This window comes from Zootoca vivipara, chromosome 8 (genome assembly GCF_965207765.1).
Source record: "Zootoca vivipara chromosome 8, rZooViv2.hap1.1, whole genome shotgun sequence".
Lineage (NCBI taxonomy): Eukaryota > Metazoa > Chordata > Lepidosauria > Squamata > Lacertidae > Zootoca > Zootoca vivipara.
Genome location: NC_142591.1, coordinates 68,655,991 through 68,672,061, shown reverse-complemented (window position 1 = coordinate 68,672,061; position 16,071 = coordinate 68,655,991). Strand labels below are relative to the sequence as shown.

At 41.2% G+C, this 16,071-nt stretch overlaps 1 protein-coding gene across 1 annotated transcript in view; it reads left to right on the top strand.

Moving 5' to 3' along the window:
* Positions 1-16,071, top strand: part of ANGPT1 (angiopoietin 1) — a 144,634-nt gene that overhangs the window by 61,137 nt on the left and 67,426 nt on the right. The window contains exon 2 of the mRNA XM_035125358.3: positions 12,811-12,966. Within this exon, the coding sequence (XP_034981249.1) occupies positions 12,811-12,966 (156 nt within the window). The remainder of the gene's footprint in view (positions 1-12,810; positions 12,967-16,071) is intronic.

Genomic DNA, 16,071 nt, shown 5'->3' with positions numbered 1-16,071 from the left:
CAATGTAAGACGCGTCACACATGTTTCCAGACTACCTTTTGATGATGGCAGGACCAAGCTCCACTCAAGCTACGGTGTTGCTCTTTCCTCAGACTTCATGGCATGATATAAAGCCCGTGACCTAGTTAGAGCTGCTTCTGAAGGCTCTTCCTCCCCCAGGATTCAGATGGTCTCTGATTCAGTACCATATTGCTTTTGTGGACTCAGTGCAAGAAAAAGCTACTAGTTCTTCTCTGCAACACTGCTCGCCGTCATTCCAGAAATAAAAGTCTGAACATCACATATCAGTTTTTTTATGTCCTTGAACGTGATTTCAGGGAATGCAGATGTCCCCTTTCTTTTTCGGAAAATGAATAAATAAATTGGCAACCCTGTTATCTTTCTCCGCTGCACTGTTTTATGGACTTCTGATTACACTGTAATGTCTTACCGTGATTACAAAGCTGCTCCTCTGGCCAAGGCTTTTACTTGGCAGAATAATATAGGTTTATTAATGTCCACTATCTAACTTGGATTTATTGTAGCACTGAAATGGACCGCAGGAGAGTCCAGGAAAATGGAGCCAAGTTAAAAGAGAGAGAGAGATTATTATTATTTTAACAAGACTCAGATGAAGAGCTAAACAGAAATAACAGCAAGCAATATTCTGTTTAGTGGTGATGTCAAGCTAGATGCACAAGTGGAAATGGCTGTGTTACTCGCAGGCAAAGCCTCTCAATTTTGGCTTGAATCTTTTTCAATAGCCATCGTGCTAAGTGTTTGTTATTGCAGTAACAAACTGCTGCCCAAGAAAAGCGAAGAGGCACAGGCAACTCATTCTGCCCACCCCCTTCACTTTCTTCATTCCATTTCAAGTGGAACATATGGATCTCACCAAAATGGAGTTCTCTGAGCACAAGGTGGCCTTTGGGGTTGATGAAATCCACAAGTGCTCATTTACCCTTTACAGTAGGACCAGCGGCGGAGAGCAGGCGCACTGCCCCCAGTGACGTGGCACGCGTTCTGGGGGCGGGGCACACTGCACATTTTGGGGTGGGGCGCGCCGTGTGCAGTGACATGGCACACATTTTTGGGGCGCACTGCTCCCACCGCCCCTATCTTCCTATGCCCCTGAGTAGGACTCACTTCAGCTTCTTTTTCTGTAAGCGGTTCTTTATGATGGAATCTCCATGGTGGGATGAAATCTTGTACCCACTAACCTACTATTAAACCCCTAGATTCTGATTAGACATGCACAGAATTGCCCTGGTTCAAGTTTATGGTATGAATGTGCATGAATCCACCACCTTGTTGAAACAAAGCAGGTCTGGATTTGGTGAGTACCCAGATGAGTGACTGTCTGCCAGAGAACCACATTTACACCACCTTAAGTTCCATGCATGGAAGAAATACAGTAGATAAATGTAAAGGGGAAAGGGATTATATATTGTAAGGTTTTACTGGCACGATAAACATATTAATGGTTTGTAATGTGTAATTTCACACACAAACCCTTGTGTAATATCCAAGCCTTTTTTATTTTGCTCAGTGGAATACAGCCACACCCAACACTTCTAAGAAATGACTGCACTTGGTATTATCAATATTAAGGGCATTCAGCTTCATAGTTCTATGTCTCAGTAAAACCAAATGCGGATTTCCCTAAATTCTAAACGTCGAATCCAGAGTCAGGCACTAAGCCCATTGTTGAAAATATTCAGCGGCCATTTTGTTTTTCATGTGCGATTCAGAATGCTGGTGAATCCTGGGTAAATGGAGACTACACACTTATGTTGGAAGTTTTTGTTCTCAATACTTGGAGAATTTTGTATGTGGAGAGTTATGCAGGCAATCTCATTAAAAGTAAAGTTAGGGCTAAGGCCATGTGGAGTTTAATAGAAGGGTGCAGAATTATGGGAGTGGAAAGGAAGACATGTACTGCAGTTTCCATTAGGATTTTGCTATTTTTATGGTGCTGTGGGAAACTGAAAATCGCTCCTTTATTGCCACGGTCATTTCTGGAATTGTTCAGTTTATGTGCTCCTACAATTATAAAGCAAGTCCAACAGAGATGTATTGATACAATTCCTGGGGAGGAACTAAAGTAAACATTGCCATCTATATGGAATATTCATCACTAAACCACTTGTGCTACACATTAGTGCTATAAAAACTGAAGACCATAAATATACCAAACTTTATAGGACACCAATGAATATGGTTGTCTAACCATATTAAGCGAAGCTGTAATCAAAAGTAGATATTGCGTGTAAATCCAAGAACAGAAGTGCCATGCATGGGAGAAATAATCCTCTGTCTAATTTTTAATTGCCGGTGACTTGAAGTAGCTAATCAAGTTTTCTGGTATGTATACCACCCTCTGTTTATTTCAATGAACAGAGATGAACCATATAGATTAGATTTTTGGCTTCCTTCATTATAGTGAATGACAAAGTTAATTGCACATTCTTAATTTTTTTAAATTAATTCTGAATATAAGAACAAACCTACAATAAATTACAGTTTCATCCTTCCCTACCTGCATAAAAACCCCAACTAAGTCCACTTGGCATTAGTGTACTGTAGATGTGCCAACTTTTGATATGAATTCCTCTTGATTTAATATTGATTTATTTAAATCAAGAGTGAGAGTCTCTCTCACGCTTATTATGAGTTACACCTATTGGGGGGAAGTGCAGTAGTGAAATACAGTATAATTTATTGGACTCAATTTTAAGAGTATTTCACCGCAGATGTTTGTTTGCCCCTGAAAATAATAGAGGGTCATACCTCCATGAAACATTATGATCATTGGATATGGAAGTTCTAAACTTTATTATCTGGAATTTCAGGAGAGCTGAACAGCAACGGTGGAATTAGTCTGGGTTTCACTGCTTTCATTGCTTTCAACTGCACCCTTGAAATCTCATCTTTTTTGTTGTCCATGTCTTGGAGATGTGCAAAAGGCCCCAAGAGTCTGATTTTCCACACTTCTTTGTCTAAGTTATAATTAACAAGCAGGACATGGATGAATAGCAGAAAAACGCATTAGATGGCTATGCAATTTGCTCAGCTATTTAACAAAAGTTTCTCCTTCAACAAACCTGAAGGGGTAGGGAAGTTTAAAGCCCATTACACTCCATAGAGCGTAGTGGGGGTTGCGGAGGAGCTCAAAAGAAATCTGGGAGGGGGTGGGCTGTAGTTAGGCTGAGTCATGGGGCGTGTCACAGTTTTGATTGACAGGAGCCACTTATTTAAACTCAGGTACTTCCATTTTCAGCTCACTCTCGGCAATCTCCCACCCGCCCGCCGCCGTTTTTATAGGCTTTAGCTGACATTGCTTTGCATTTTCAGGGGTCGCTTGTATTCAGGGGCCCAGTAGGAATTTTGCCACTTGGCTGATTGGCTGTTGCTATTTGGTTTTTGCCTACTGCTTAGCAAATTGTCACAACTTGTTAGGTTGGCCGTTAGGCTTTGGTTAATAAATTGTAGTTACAGGTAGGTAGCCGTGTTGGTCTGAGTCGAAGCAAAATAAAAAAATTCCTTCAGTAGCACCTTAAAGACCAACTAAGTTTATATTTTGGTATGAGCTTTCGTGTGCATGCACACTTCTGTATCTGAAGAAGTGTGCATGCACACGAAAGCTCATACCAAAATATAAACTTAGTTGGTCTTTAAGGTGCTACTGGAGGAATTTTTTTATTTTGTTAATAAATTGGTTATTGGAGGGGCATGGCATTAAATTGCCTACCCCCCTATCTTACTCCTCATAGAAGTATTCCGTTAAAGGAATCCTGGGGCTCTGGGACTCTAGTCCATTCATCCTGCCATAGGCAAGGATGGTGCGGCCATTACAGAGCCGAGCTTGGGGAACATTCCTGGGTCAAGAGGAGAGTGCCTGTGAACAGTACCTCCACTACCTTGGGATGTTTACTAGACTTACCTACCCATAGGTAAGCCGGAGCTGGTCCTGACCCAAAAGGGGGTCAGATGGAAATGGTCCTGCCCAACCCGGAGAGATGGAATTGGTCCTGACCCAAAAAGGGTCAGATGGAAATGGTCCTGTCCCTTAGAGTGGACAGATGGATTAACCAAAGCCTAAGCCAACACTCAGAATTAATTGTATTTAAATAAAGTTGTGGCCAAAATAATGCCAAAAACCCAAACCTAAAATATCGTGTGAGTTGTGAGTTATTTATGGGATTTCTGGGAGCTTCGTCACACAAAAGATCTTGCAGAGCTGCTGACTGTTCCCAATTTGGGAGAAAGGTGGTATATAAATAGATTAAATTGTTATTGTTATTCTCCAAAGGGACTTTCCTGGGTTAGCAAACCCAACATTTTGAACATTTCTGACTCAACCTGCACTTTGGAACTCCCTGGCTATTGAGATCAAGCAGATACCTTCACTGTACTATTTTCAGTGCCTGCTAAAAACATTCCTGTTTAGACAAGTCTACCAAGATGCTTAGAAAGTTGAGGTGTTTTTAATCAGTTTTAGTATTCTAATTTTTGTATTTTTGTGATTTTTTTGTTGCTTTTATTGTTTTATCTTTTTTGCTAAACACTTTGGGGTTTTTTAATAATCAAGTGGTGTATACATTTTATGAAATAATAAAGAAATACTATAAATAAATAAGATGAAACAGCTTGTTAATTTCTAATTTAGTGCAAGAAGGAAAATAAGTGCATTGTGATCGTGACCATGAAAGCACAGGCAATGGTGGTTTTTCACTGGCAAATCCAACATTTTCCTACTCAAACTGTGCATATATTTTGATTTTTCAGTAGGCATTGTTGCCCTAACGTGATCCTTATCAAGCACAAGTGCATTTGAACCCCTACAAGCCAGTTGGATTAGAAGCAGCGCATTTAAACATCACATTCTCCAAATGCAGCTGTGTTTACTTCAGTGATTGCACATTCAAATAAACACCAACTGTTTATTTGTATGTGTGATCCAGTATACATCTCAGATAAATGCTCTCAATATGTTTATTGAAATATCATGTTGGGAGACAGACACTGAACATGTGTGGCCATCCACAGTTCTGTATAGGCTTTCTCCGCCCCCTTGATAAATCAGCTGCTAACTCTGAATTATCCCTAGTGAATGGATGTGATTTTCTTGTTTTTTAACAGATTATGCCAGCAATTCAGCCTTGACAGATATAGGTGGCTTCAGCATGGAGCAATATGTTGAGAAACATAGGGGCAAACCTCTTCTTTGTGGTCTTGTTCACACATTACAGTAAGCCCAAACTATAGCTGACCGAGGACTGCAATTGAATGTGTAGATTGTTAGAGAGGAATTCATAGCCACTGTCTCCTCCCTGGTCCTTCTTACTGCCATACCCCACTGATCTAAGCCAAGGTTTGGCTTAGCATGTTGTCTGAACCAGACCCTGCAGTTAAGCTCTCTCGTCACTAACTGTGAGCTGCAGCCAAGAACAAGCCTTGGGTGATATAAAAGAATATAAGAAGTAAAAACTAATTTCCAAAAAGTTCTCAAAAAAAGAAGTCAGATACTTCTCCACTAGTCAACTCATCCTTCTGGGAAAGGCTGTAAAAATAATATTTTTAGTGTTTAGCACCCTCTGAAAGTGTACCATGCCAAAGCCTGTCTAACTTCAATACATGAACTGCCATTATGGAAATGCTATGTATTCTGCAACCATACATATTTTTTGTTTACTTTTAAAAAAATTATATACTGCTTAACCACTATCGTCTCTAAGCAGTGTATAAGAATGCATTGAAAATAGGTAAAAATTGGTCAACATTATAAGAAGCAGGCTTCAATTAAAATGCCTACTTTGGGGGGGGGTCTTCAAAAGTGGAAGCATCCCATCTGACCTCAGCTGGACGGGAGTTCCACCAAACTGGGTCCACAGTACTGAATGAATGGCTCTTGGTTGGTACAAACTGTTGTGTATTGATTCAAAGGATTTTATATCTGTATTACTATTGTCTGTATTTGCATTAGGGTAAAGTAACTACCTTTTGGTTCCTGAAGGTACAGCTACTATTGGTTCATTTAAGCTGCTATATTTGGATCCTCTGTCTTATTGGTTTCCTCCAAAAGGCAGCACTGTGATTGCCTGATATTGTTCCCTCCAAAATGTATCCCTTTCTAGCTAGTCTCCCATCCCTATAAATGTAGCTTTCCTCTCCACAGAGCTTAGTCTTGTTTGCTTTAATAAATGTTACTAGAGAACTGTCTCCAGCATATTATGTCAAGAGAGCTGAAATCACGAACCCCACGTCACAACACAAACCATGCATCTGAGCCATGGAAACCTCTAAGAGTGACTTCCCCAAAGACTGCAGTCATTGGGAAGGGATATAAGGGATTAGGTGGTCCTTGAGACTGGGGCTTCTTGGTGATGGCCCCATATATGTAGAACTCTCCCTTGAGGGATATATCTTTGACCTTGTCCTTAGCAGCCTTTGAACAGCTCTGGGAAATCATTTTGTTCCCTTCTGTATTTAAAGTGCAGTGTCCAATATTTTATTCTTTACACCAATGCAGTCTCAGTTTTAAATACCTTTGAGTTGCATTATTGCATTTGCTTGTGCTGCATTATGGAGTTGTTTCACACTGCCGCTTACACTCTTAATTAATTTGATTTTATCTGTGTCTCGTGTTTTAACATGGAAGGCTTCGGTCCTGAACCACAGCAAATAAATGCTGGTAATAAATAATCAGCCTACCCGGTGCACCAGCCAGTTTGTGAATTACACTTCACACATGTTCATAGCTTCTTTCCCAATGTTGTTCATGATTTCTTTGCCTTTTTAGTATGGATGCATGTGTGTACCAGCTGCCATGCCTCTCTTGCTATGTGTGCTGTTGAGCTATGGCACAATCTATCGCCTTTCATCAACCTCCAAAACACACTGTATAGTTAAAAGGTTTTTAACGGGTTTCAGCTTGAAAACCAGTTCTTGTCATGCTAAGCTTCACCCTCTTACTGAGGCCAATTAATAGAATTCTGAAGCCTATTTGTGAGCTCAGAATCATCTGGGCACCCATTGTACTTCTTCCAGTAAAATGTAAAAGTGTAAACTATCACTGAGTAATAGTCAATCCAAGTAAGAGAGAATAGCTCTTAACGTTATTTATAGGCAGATGCCGGAAGCCACTAACATTAACATGCACTCATTTTCAGCATTTTTTGTTTGCGTTTTAATCATTAGCGTTTGGGTGGCTTCTATAAATATCATTTGGTATACACCGAAAGCAAAAAAAAATCAGTTACTCCTAATACACAATCTCCTGGAATGTTTAATAAACAATAATATTTAACTCTGTGGCAGTTTTATTTCGGAGAACGTTGGAGCTTTATTACATAGCTGCTGAGTATTACCACATTGTTGAAAACACAGATTCAGTGTAATGAGTGTTTACAGAAAGCAGATGCCGCTGAATTTAATAGCATGAGCACCCATACCATTATGCAGGGAGGCTGCAAGCTAACATAAAAAGCATAAAAAGAGCTGGCTTAGACAGAGGCTCCAAAGTAAAAAAGAAGAAGAAAGGAAAGCCATAAAGCGAATAAAGAATGCGTAAGAAAGCCTTTCCTGTAGAATCAACAGTCAACTATGGTTTAGTATTATATACAAATGAGGCCATAGAATCTATGTTGTCAGTCTAATGGTTTCCTGTGATTGTGCTTCTTTGGTCTGTTTTGCTCCTCCCAACTAGCTCACAGAGGAAACAGACCACAAGTCCTGTCTTGGAATTGCATCCAAACCAGAGACTGTAGTTTGTTTCACTCCCAAAGGTTTTGCTGTACAAACCATGATACCCGGGACTTAGCCTAGTGAGCTACCATCAGTAATGTTTTCTAGGGTTGCCATATTTCAAAAAGTAAAATTCCTGACACCCAGTCAGATGGGCGACATATAAATAATAACATCATCATCATCATCATCATCATTATTATTACATGAGGAAGCATCTTGTTCTCACAGTGACTAAGCAGATGTATATAGGAAGCTCAAAAGCCAGACCTGAGCCAACAGCACACTCCCTGTTTGTGATTCCCCTTTTATGAATCCTAGCATTTGTAAGAAGGGGCCCTTAGAATTCCAGGTAGCATGTTTTCACTGGTATTATTCGGTAACTCAGTATTATTGCAAGCAAAGCCTGTGATATTTCTGAGCTTCTATTCTAATGCTTCCATTGGTTTTCTCCCTTTTCTGAGCTGAAAAATCATCTCTCAATTACCTATATTTGTTCTGGAGGGACAGCTCCATTTTCTCCCTCATATGCAAACATTCTCTGCCTCCTACCCTCCCCCAAAAAAACCCCCCAAAAAACCCCAAATGGAGTTCTACATAGACAATCAAATTTGTTACAAATCTTTCTTGACCTCAGCCAGTGCAATTCATCAGCCTTTACCAGTCTGGCATCTGCAGAAGTACATAGATAAAAGATGAAAGGGTGCTTTTGTATTAATCCCATGCTGTACATTTCCCTTCTTACTTTTTCCCGCAGTCCCTAAATCAAGGCACACATCTGGCACGTATTGGGCACGGCTTACTGTTCATAATGAAACATGCTCACTTCCCCTGTAGCATTTCAAGTTTAATAGAAAAGGAATGGCAGTAGAACTTGAGGATGTTACCTGACTAAAATGGGGAAGGCAGCTTCAGAGGGCTGGTTCAGATGCAAGGCTAAAACTTTCCTTAGTGGGGAAATGAGCTTTTAAAAATGCCTTGGGATTCTCATAACAATGTGATGTAAGTATAAAAGTGATTTAAAATCTCACATATGAAAAGTTTCCAGGTTGTATGAAAGTTCATACCTCTCTAAGCCTCCTTCTGGGTGTGGCCAGCACATGGGGAAACATTGCCCAGCAGTGCAGAGCCCAGAAAAGGAATGGGGGAGGCAGAATTGCGTCTGCCCTCACAAGATCTCGTGGGGTGGTGTTCATCCCACAGGAACTTTCTCTCAACCTCAACTGGCCTCTTTGGGGTTCGTTTATTTGTTTCCCTTTCCCTTTCCCTCAGTGAAATGCTTCATTGTGTTAAGCATTGGAGAGAACTTTTGTTACAAGTGTGGGTGGAAATGGAAATGGGTAGGATCAGCATAGTAGTAGTAGTACTGTAGCAGCAGCAGCAGCAGCAGTAGTAGTAGTAATAATAATAATAATAATAATAATAATAATAATAATAATTTATTTATACCCTGCCCATCTGGATGGGTTCCCCCTGCCACTCTGGGCAGCTTCCAACAAAATATTAGAAATACAATAAAGCATCAAACATTAAAAACTTCCCTAAACAGGGCTGCCTTCAGATGTCTTCTAAAAGTCAGATAGTTGTTTATTTCCTTGACATCTGAAGGGAGGGCGTTCCACAGGATGGGCACCACTACCGAGAAGGCCCTCTGCCTGGTTCTAGGAAACGGGTCTGAAGGGAGGATTCACTAAGACATGCCCAGCATGAGTTAGGATTTCTACCTGACAGGAATATCTCCCCCGGTTGCCTAGTGAGACCCTGGGTGCTAGGCTTTCATCAAACCAGAGTTCAATGCTGGAGAACTCCCATGGAGGGCCTTTCTAAGCTCAGCGCACTGCCATTCCATCAGGAGAGGCTGAGTGGAATGAGGAACTCGTCCTACTGCCATGCCAACCCAGCTTACTGACTGTAGTCAGTGAAAATCTCATCTGGTTTTCGCAAAACTCCAGTGTCTTGTTTCAATTTTTTTCACTGCTCTCACGGGCCACAGAATGTGCCTGCCAAGGCAATACCAAACTGGCATTGTCTTCACAGTGTGTTGCATCAAAGAATCTCAGCTGTTATTGAATTCTTCTTCCCGCTCCCCACCCCCTCAAAAAACCGACTCCATCTTTGATGTATTTAAGTGACCATTACTCAAGACAGTAATACAGGGAGCACAGGGTCACATTCCTGAAATTGGTTTTAAAAGGCTGTGAACTCCAAAGAAATATTATCAAAATAGCAATAGCGAAAATACCTCCTATATCTGCAAACACTCCAGAGATCCTGGCATCCGGTCAACAATGCCTATCTGTTCTTCACTGGAGAAGACATTCAGGTCTCCTGCCACTTTATGCCTAAATTCATCCTCTGCATCCCTAGCTGAAAGGCTGAAATCGGACATGGGAAAGAATATCCTGCACATGTTCAGGCAGAGGCAAAGAAGGAACAGCTTAGCCAAGACTCAAAGACTCTGAACCCACTTGCAATGCTCTCCTCTGAATTACATTGGCTTAGAAAGTTGCTAACTTGCTATTCATTGATAGTCAGTAAACCCAAGCTAGACTTTCACATCTTACCCAGTGAATATCACCTGCAAAGTCAAATGCATGTTGAGCCCCTTTCTGTAACCGTTGCGAAGGGAGACTCCAGAAGAGGCCATCTGAATTGCTCTGTCTGCAGACAAGATGGCGGTGTCTCCATTTGCCTCCCTTTCTCGGGGCTCTCTCACAGGGCAGTGAGATACTATCACCAGGGGAGTGAGAGGGCCATCAAACTGATCCACAGACATGTGTATGAAGCTGTCTTTGCCTGCCTCTTTCCCCCTACATTCATAGATCTCTAGGAGATGGGAGTTTTACATTTACCCACCAATTCCATTGATTCAGAAACCATATAATCTGATGAGTGTGATGGGCACTAGTTTTTTATCCAGAAGTCTCAAATATCACTATGGCTATGAATATACTATTTAATGTAGCCTACGAAAATAAACTAAGCATATTTCAGAAATGGAGCTGAATAGTTTTACCATGATGCTAATGTTGTTGTTGCTGTTATTCCTGTTTTTTAATAAATTTATAGTCCACTTTTCAAATAAATAAAAAAACTATTCACAAAGCAGTATGTAAGTATGCAGTTAACCAATGATCAAATTATATAAACATATATGAAAAATTAATTAATCACATGACTAAGTAATATGTACATTTGGCTTTGTAAGCTGTGCACTCCTCATTTACTGTCCCAATAATAAAATACAGATCCCCCCCCCATGGCCATCTGTAAAAAAAAAAAAACAAGACAAATTTATTTATTATAGCATAACCTTTTGTGGACTAGAGTCCACTTCAGTGGATGCAGTTACTGGATTATAGTCCACAAGAGAAGCTTATTCATAATAAATTTGTCAGTCTTTAAGGTGCCGCAAGACTTTCTTTACAAGACTTCCTTGTTTTTGTTTCAAGAGACTAACAAGGATATTTCCCTGGAAATTATTACAGTGGAGTTCTGTGTTACAATTATTCTGTGAGAGGTTATCACACTCTAAAAATGTCATCAACCCAGTACTATTTTGGAGGAAATTAATTCACCCCCCCGAATATCACAAGCCAAATACTTGTGGTTTTGCTCTATTTCTTGATTATGAGCTTCTCAGAACTGCAATTTTGCTACTAGAAGTGTACATCTAGCCTTCCCATTGTAATATATTATAATGTGTTTTCCATCCACAACTTTGGACACTATTGGTACTCCCCAAGGCAACATTAGAGGCCAAAGGGAAGGTAAGAGTTCATTTGGCCCCAACTGACTTTATTATATGGCTCATCACATAGTTTGTTGAATCAGCTGTTGTGTAAAAGTGCGTTGGGTGATTGATTTTTACAAGGGAAACTGCAGTGAACTTTTGTTTCCGGAATGGTAGGATTGATTCCTAAACATACTGCATATGAAAGGGCTACATCTCATTGGAGAAGAACAACTCACCTTGTCTTCTGAGAAAATGGTATGCTTGAGGCTGCTGGCTATGAATCCAGGGAAGCCAAATGTTGGAAAATTCAGGACAGTGTAGTTCTCCACACTAGATTCCAGTGAATGTAACGATGGCCGCCACTTGGGTGGCTATAAATGAATATTAGACATATTCATGGTTGATAAGGCCATTAATCGCTGCTGGCCATGATAGCTGTTCTACCTCCACTGCTGGAGGCAATATGTTTCTGAATACCTATTGAAGTGAATCACAAGCAGGGACAGTGCTATTTGGTTCTGTTCCTGCTTGTGGCCTCCCTGTAGGCATCTGGTATGATACCAGAAAGTTGGACCAGAATGTGGACCTTTGGTCTGATGGCAGGACTCATCTTCTGTCAGGCTTCAGGGAATCAGATCCCTCCCCCGGTGGCAGCAAAGAAGCAGATAAAAAAATAAAGAGTTCTTACCAATTTGTTTATCACAGCGAGAGAAAAAGGAATGCAGTCTCTCTAGAAATGGCATTGCTCCAAGTAAAGCCAAACCCCATTTCGTCTCTTATCCTACATCATTCCTGCGCAAGCTGAGCTATTCTTTCTCTCTTTGAGCTTTCTGTTCGGCTACTCTCATTGCACGCCTAGTCCTGGGGGAAGTTGGCTCAGGAAAGCTCTCAAAAGACACCAAGTCTGTCACCTGTCTCGTCCCTGCTGTTTCTTCTTGTTGTTGTTCCTCTTCCAATATTTCCCAGCTTTCTCCCTCTGCAATCTCTGAACTAGGTCCTTCTGCAAACCACTGTTCTAAATCTATACTGTCCTCCTATTCTTGGGAAGGTTCAGGAGGGGGGGAAGGGGCGCCATTCCTTTTCAGTCCTGACCCTGAAATCTTCTTATGTTCTGTTGCTGATTTTACTTTTGTTTGCTGTGCTGGTATGGGATTGTTTCCAAGCTTTGTTATTTTTGCTTTGCTTATTTATTTATTAATCTTGCATTTCACATTGTTTTGAAGTTCGCTTTGGAGGAAAAAAAAACCTTATAAATTTATTACACACACACACACACACTTAAATTGCAGGTGCATTTTAACATAAATAAGTTGCTCCCATTTAAACTTGTTACCTGTTCTGTTCCGTAGCTTGAGAACTACATTGTGGAAAACATGAAATCAGAGATGGCGCAGTTACAGCAGAACGCTGTGCAGAACCATACAGCCACCATGCTGGAAATAGGAACCAGCCTCCTCAGCCAGACAGCAGAGCAGACAAGAAAGCTCACAGATGTCGAAACACAGGTATGTTTCCATGGTTGCATTCACTAGTGCCATTAACTATGGCAAAACATTTCCCCCTTTACCCCCTTTCTCTGTGTCATTTCCTCATACTGTGCTTCTCAGCATTCATTCATTCATTCATTCATTCATTCATTCATTCATTATTTGCTGCAGGAAACACACTTATTGATTGGTGGTAACAGCAGCTAAGGCTGGTTTCATTTAAAGTGTTCTGGTTTGGGCCAAATGGGAGTTGCTTGGTACAGTTTGCTCTGCATGTGTTATCTCAGGCTGGACTAGCCAAGAAAGTGAGCTGCTGCTGACTTCAAATAAACAGCTTGGCTACTAGCTGTGAGCAACCCAAGCATCGAATGTGTCGAAAAGTTCTAATTGTGCCTTTTATATATGTGATCACTTGCCGCTTTATGTTAGCTTGGGTTGCTTTGGTTTTCTCTTAAATGTTCACAGCCATGAAGAATACACCGCACCCATGGTGTATTGCTATTGAAGACAATTATGGAATCCCAGGGTTGTAGAAATGTAGAGTTGGGAAAGACCCTGGGGGTCGTCTAATCCAACTGCTTGCAATGCAAGAATCTCAACTAAAGCAACAATGACAGATGGCCATCCAACCTCTGCTTTAAAACCTCCAAGGAAGGAGAATCCACCACCTTCCAATGGAGTCTGTTTCATGGTCAAACTGCTCTTACTGTCAGAAAGTCCTTTCTGATGATTAGTTGGAATCTCTTCTTCCTTAACTTGAATCCACTGGTGCAGGTCCTATCCTCTAGAACAGGAGAAAACGCTCTTACTCCATCAATGCTGCTGCAGGGCAATGGTGGGGCACAGCCCATAGCTGAGGGGAGGAAGGATCCAATGTAGGACAGAACCTGTGGAAGGCACTTTGCTGTGGGTCCGCTTGAACCTGGATCCAGCCCTGGGACCTGGGAACAGCCAAAACACAAGTTTATCATCTCAGTAAGATCTTGGCCTGAATTGCAAGTTATTGTAGGAGCTTCTGTTATGTGCTTAAGATTGCAAGTCATTTCATGTCCCATGTGTAAGTTCATGTTTAACCATACTTCTCCTGTTGTTTAATGGTGGTAGTGGAAGTGGGATGGCCTAGGGGAGAGCCAGCATGGTGTAGTGGTTAAGAGCGGTGGACTTGTAATCTGGCGAACCGGGTTCACTTCCCCGCTCCTCCACATGCGGCTGCTGGGTGACCTTGGGCTAGTCACACTTCTCTGAAGTCTCACAGAGTGTTTGTTGTGGAGATTGTTAGCCACTTTGAGACTCCTTAAGGGGAGTGAAAGGTGGGATATCAAGTCCAAACTCCTCCTCCTCCTCCTCCTCCTCCTCCTCCTCCTCCTCCTCCTCTTCTTCTTCTTCTTCTTCTTCTTCTTCTTCTTCTTCTTCTTCTTCTTCCAGGGCTAAAGAAAAGACCAGACCCTTTCTGCCTGTTCTAGCTGTAATTAAGTAGGGACCCTGTTTCTACGTAGCTTTAAAAGAGGATTAGACAAATTCACGGAGGAGAAGGCTATCGCTGACTGTTAGGCAAGATGGCTATGCACTGCCTCTACCACTGGAGGCAGTACTGCTCCTGAATACCATTTGCTGGAATCCACAGGAGGGGAGAGGGCTCTTGTGTCTGAATCTTGTTTCCCACATGCATTTGGTTGACCACTGTGATAACAGGATGCCGGACAAAACGGGCCATTTTGGCCTGATCCAGCAGGCTCTTCTCATAGTCTTATACCAAAGGCTAAGAGGTCTAGAGAACATCTGTTTGCTAATTGCAGTCCTGTTGGGAACCCATCACAGACAGGACCTGGGTTTGAAGGGAGGAGACAGATAAGTCCACAAGATCAGCATCCCAGCTTCTGATATATGTCCATTGGCTCTAACTCATTGAGAGTCCTTTGATATTATCTATCTGTTCACAATTCATAATTCCCCACCACTCTTTCCCTTTTCCCTTACAGTTTCAAGCATATGGTATCTAGCAGATGCTGCGCATCCAGACAGTCTGCTTAAAACAAATGTATGCATGTGTGTAATCACTACACTGGCCAGTTAGTTATACCAGCAGAGTGTTTGAGATGGATCATATTTTTTTGTATTCTCCGAGCCTCGAACCGTGTTTACAGTATCCTTACCCGAAATGATTACTTAAAACGCATATCAACATATAGAGTAACAAGATCAATTACACAAGAAAGGACAATTAATTTAGTCTAGCTAGAGATAATATACACATGGTGATGACAATATAGTCTTACTCAAGCTCTCAGCTTCTTAGTTTTCCATGGAAGGGCTAATAAAAGTTTCATATAAGACGGCCTTAGCTTGTAGGTAATGGAATATGAGCATGAGAAATTGCTGGAACCAAAATCTTATATTTTTAGTCTTAAGTCATAACAGAGAATAGAGGCTACACTATATATTTGAACTGCATTAGGAGAAAATAAGCATGTCAAGGTCAACTCACCCATCATCCTTGATAAACAAAGGCCGGCTTTTATATTACTGGAGCAGTGTAGATGCTTATCCCCATTGGGTTAGTCCTGCAGTCACAGTATTAAACATAAGAATTGACTTTTGACACACATACAATATAGGGGGATGCCCACTATCAGAAGGCAATACTAGACTTTATGCTTTATACAGGATTTCTGCCAAAGAGTGTGACCTTTTTTTGTTGAGTCACTCATAACACCAACTATTTTTCTGGCCAAGCTCTCCAAATATGTAGAGAATATATGTGTTGTGATACAACAAGATAAATGTGTATTATTCAATCATTTTCTAGACAATCGCCCATCAGAACTGCCAGAGCCTTCTCTTTCTAATTTTATTCCGACTCCCCCAAAACCTGATTTGATCATGCACGAATAAGTAGATTCACAATGTGATCCACAAGATCTGAAGGGACTCATAGCTGGAGCACACATGATTTTGGGTTGTGGTAGAAAGTAGTCTGTCTCCCTGTAATGGCAGGCCTGTTGTATCCTATGGCAACTCTACATTTGGCCAATGGTGCCTTCTTTAAATAACATACATGCACCATGCTTGTCATGCAGAAACATGATGATTGGTGGTGGTCCTATAAATTCTCCATAACCTGAT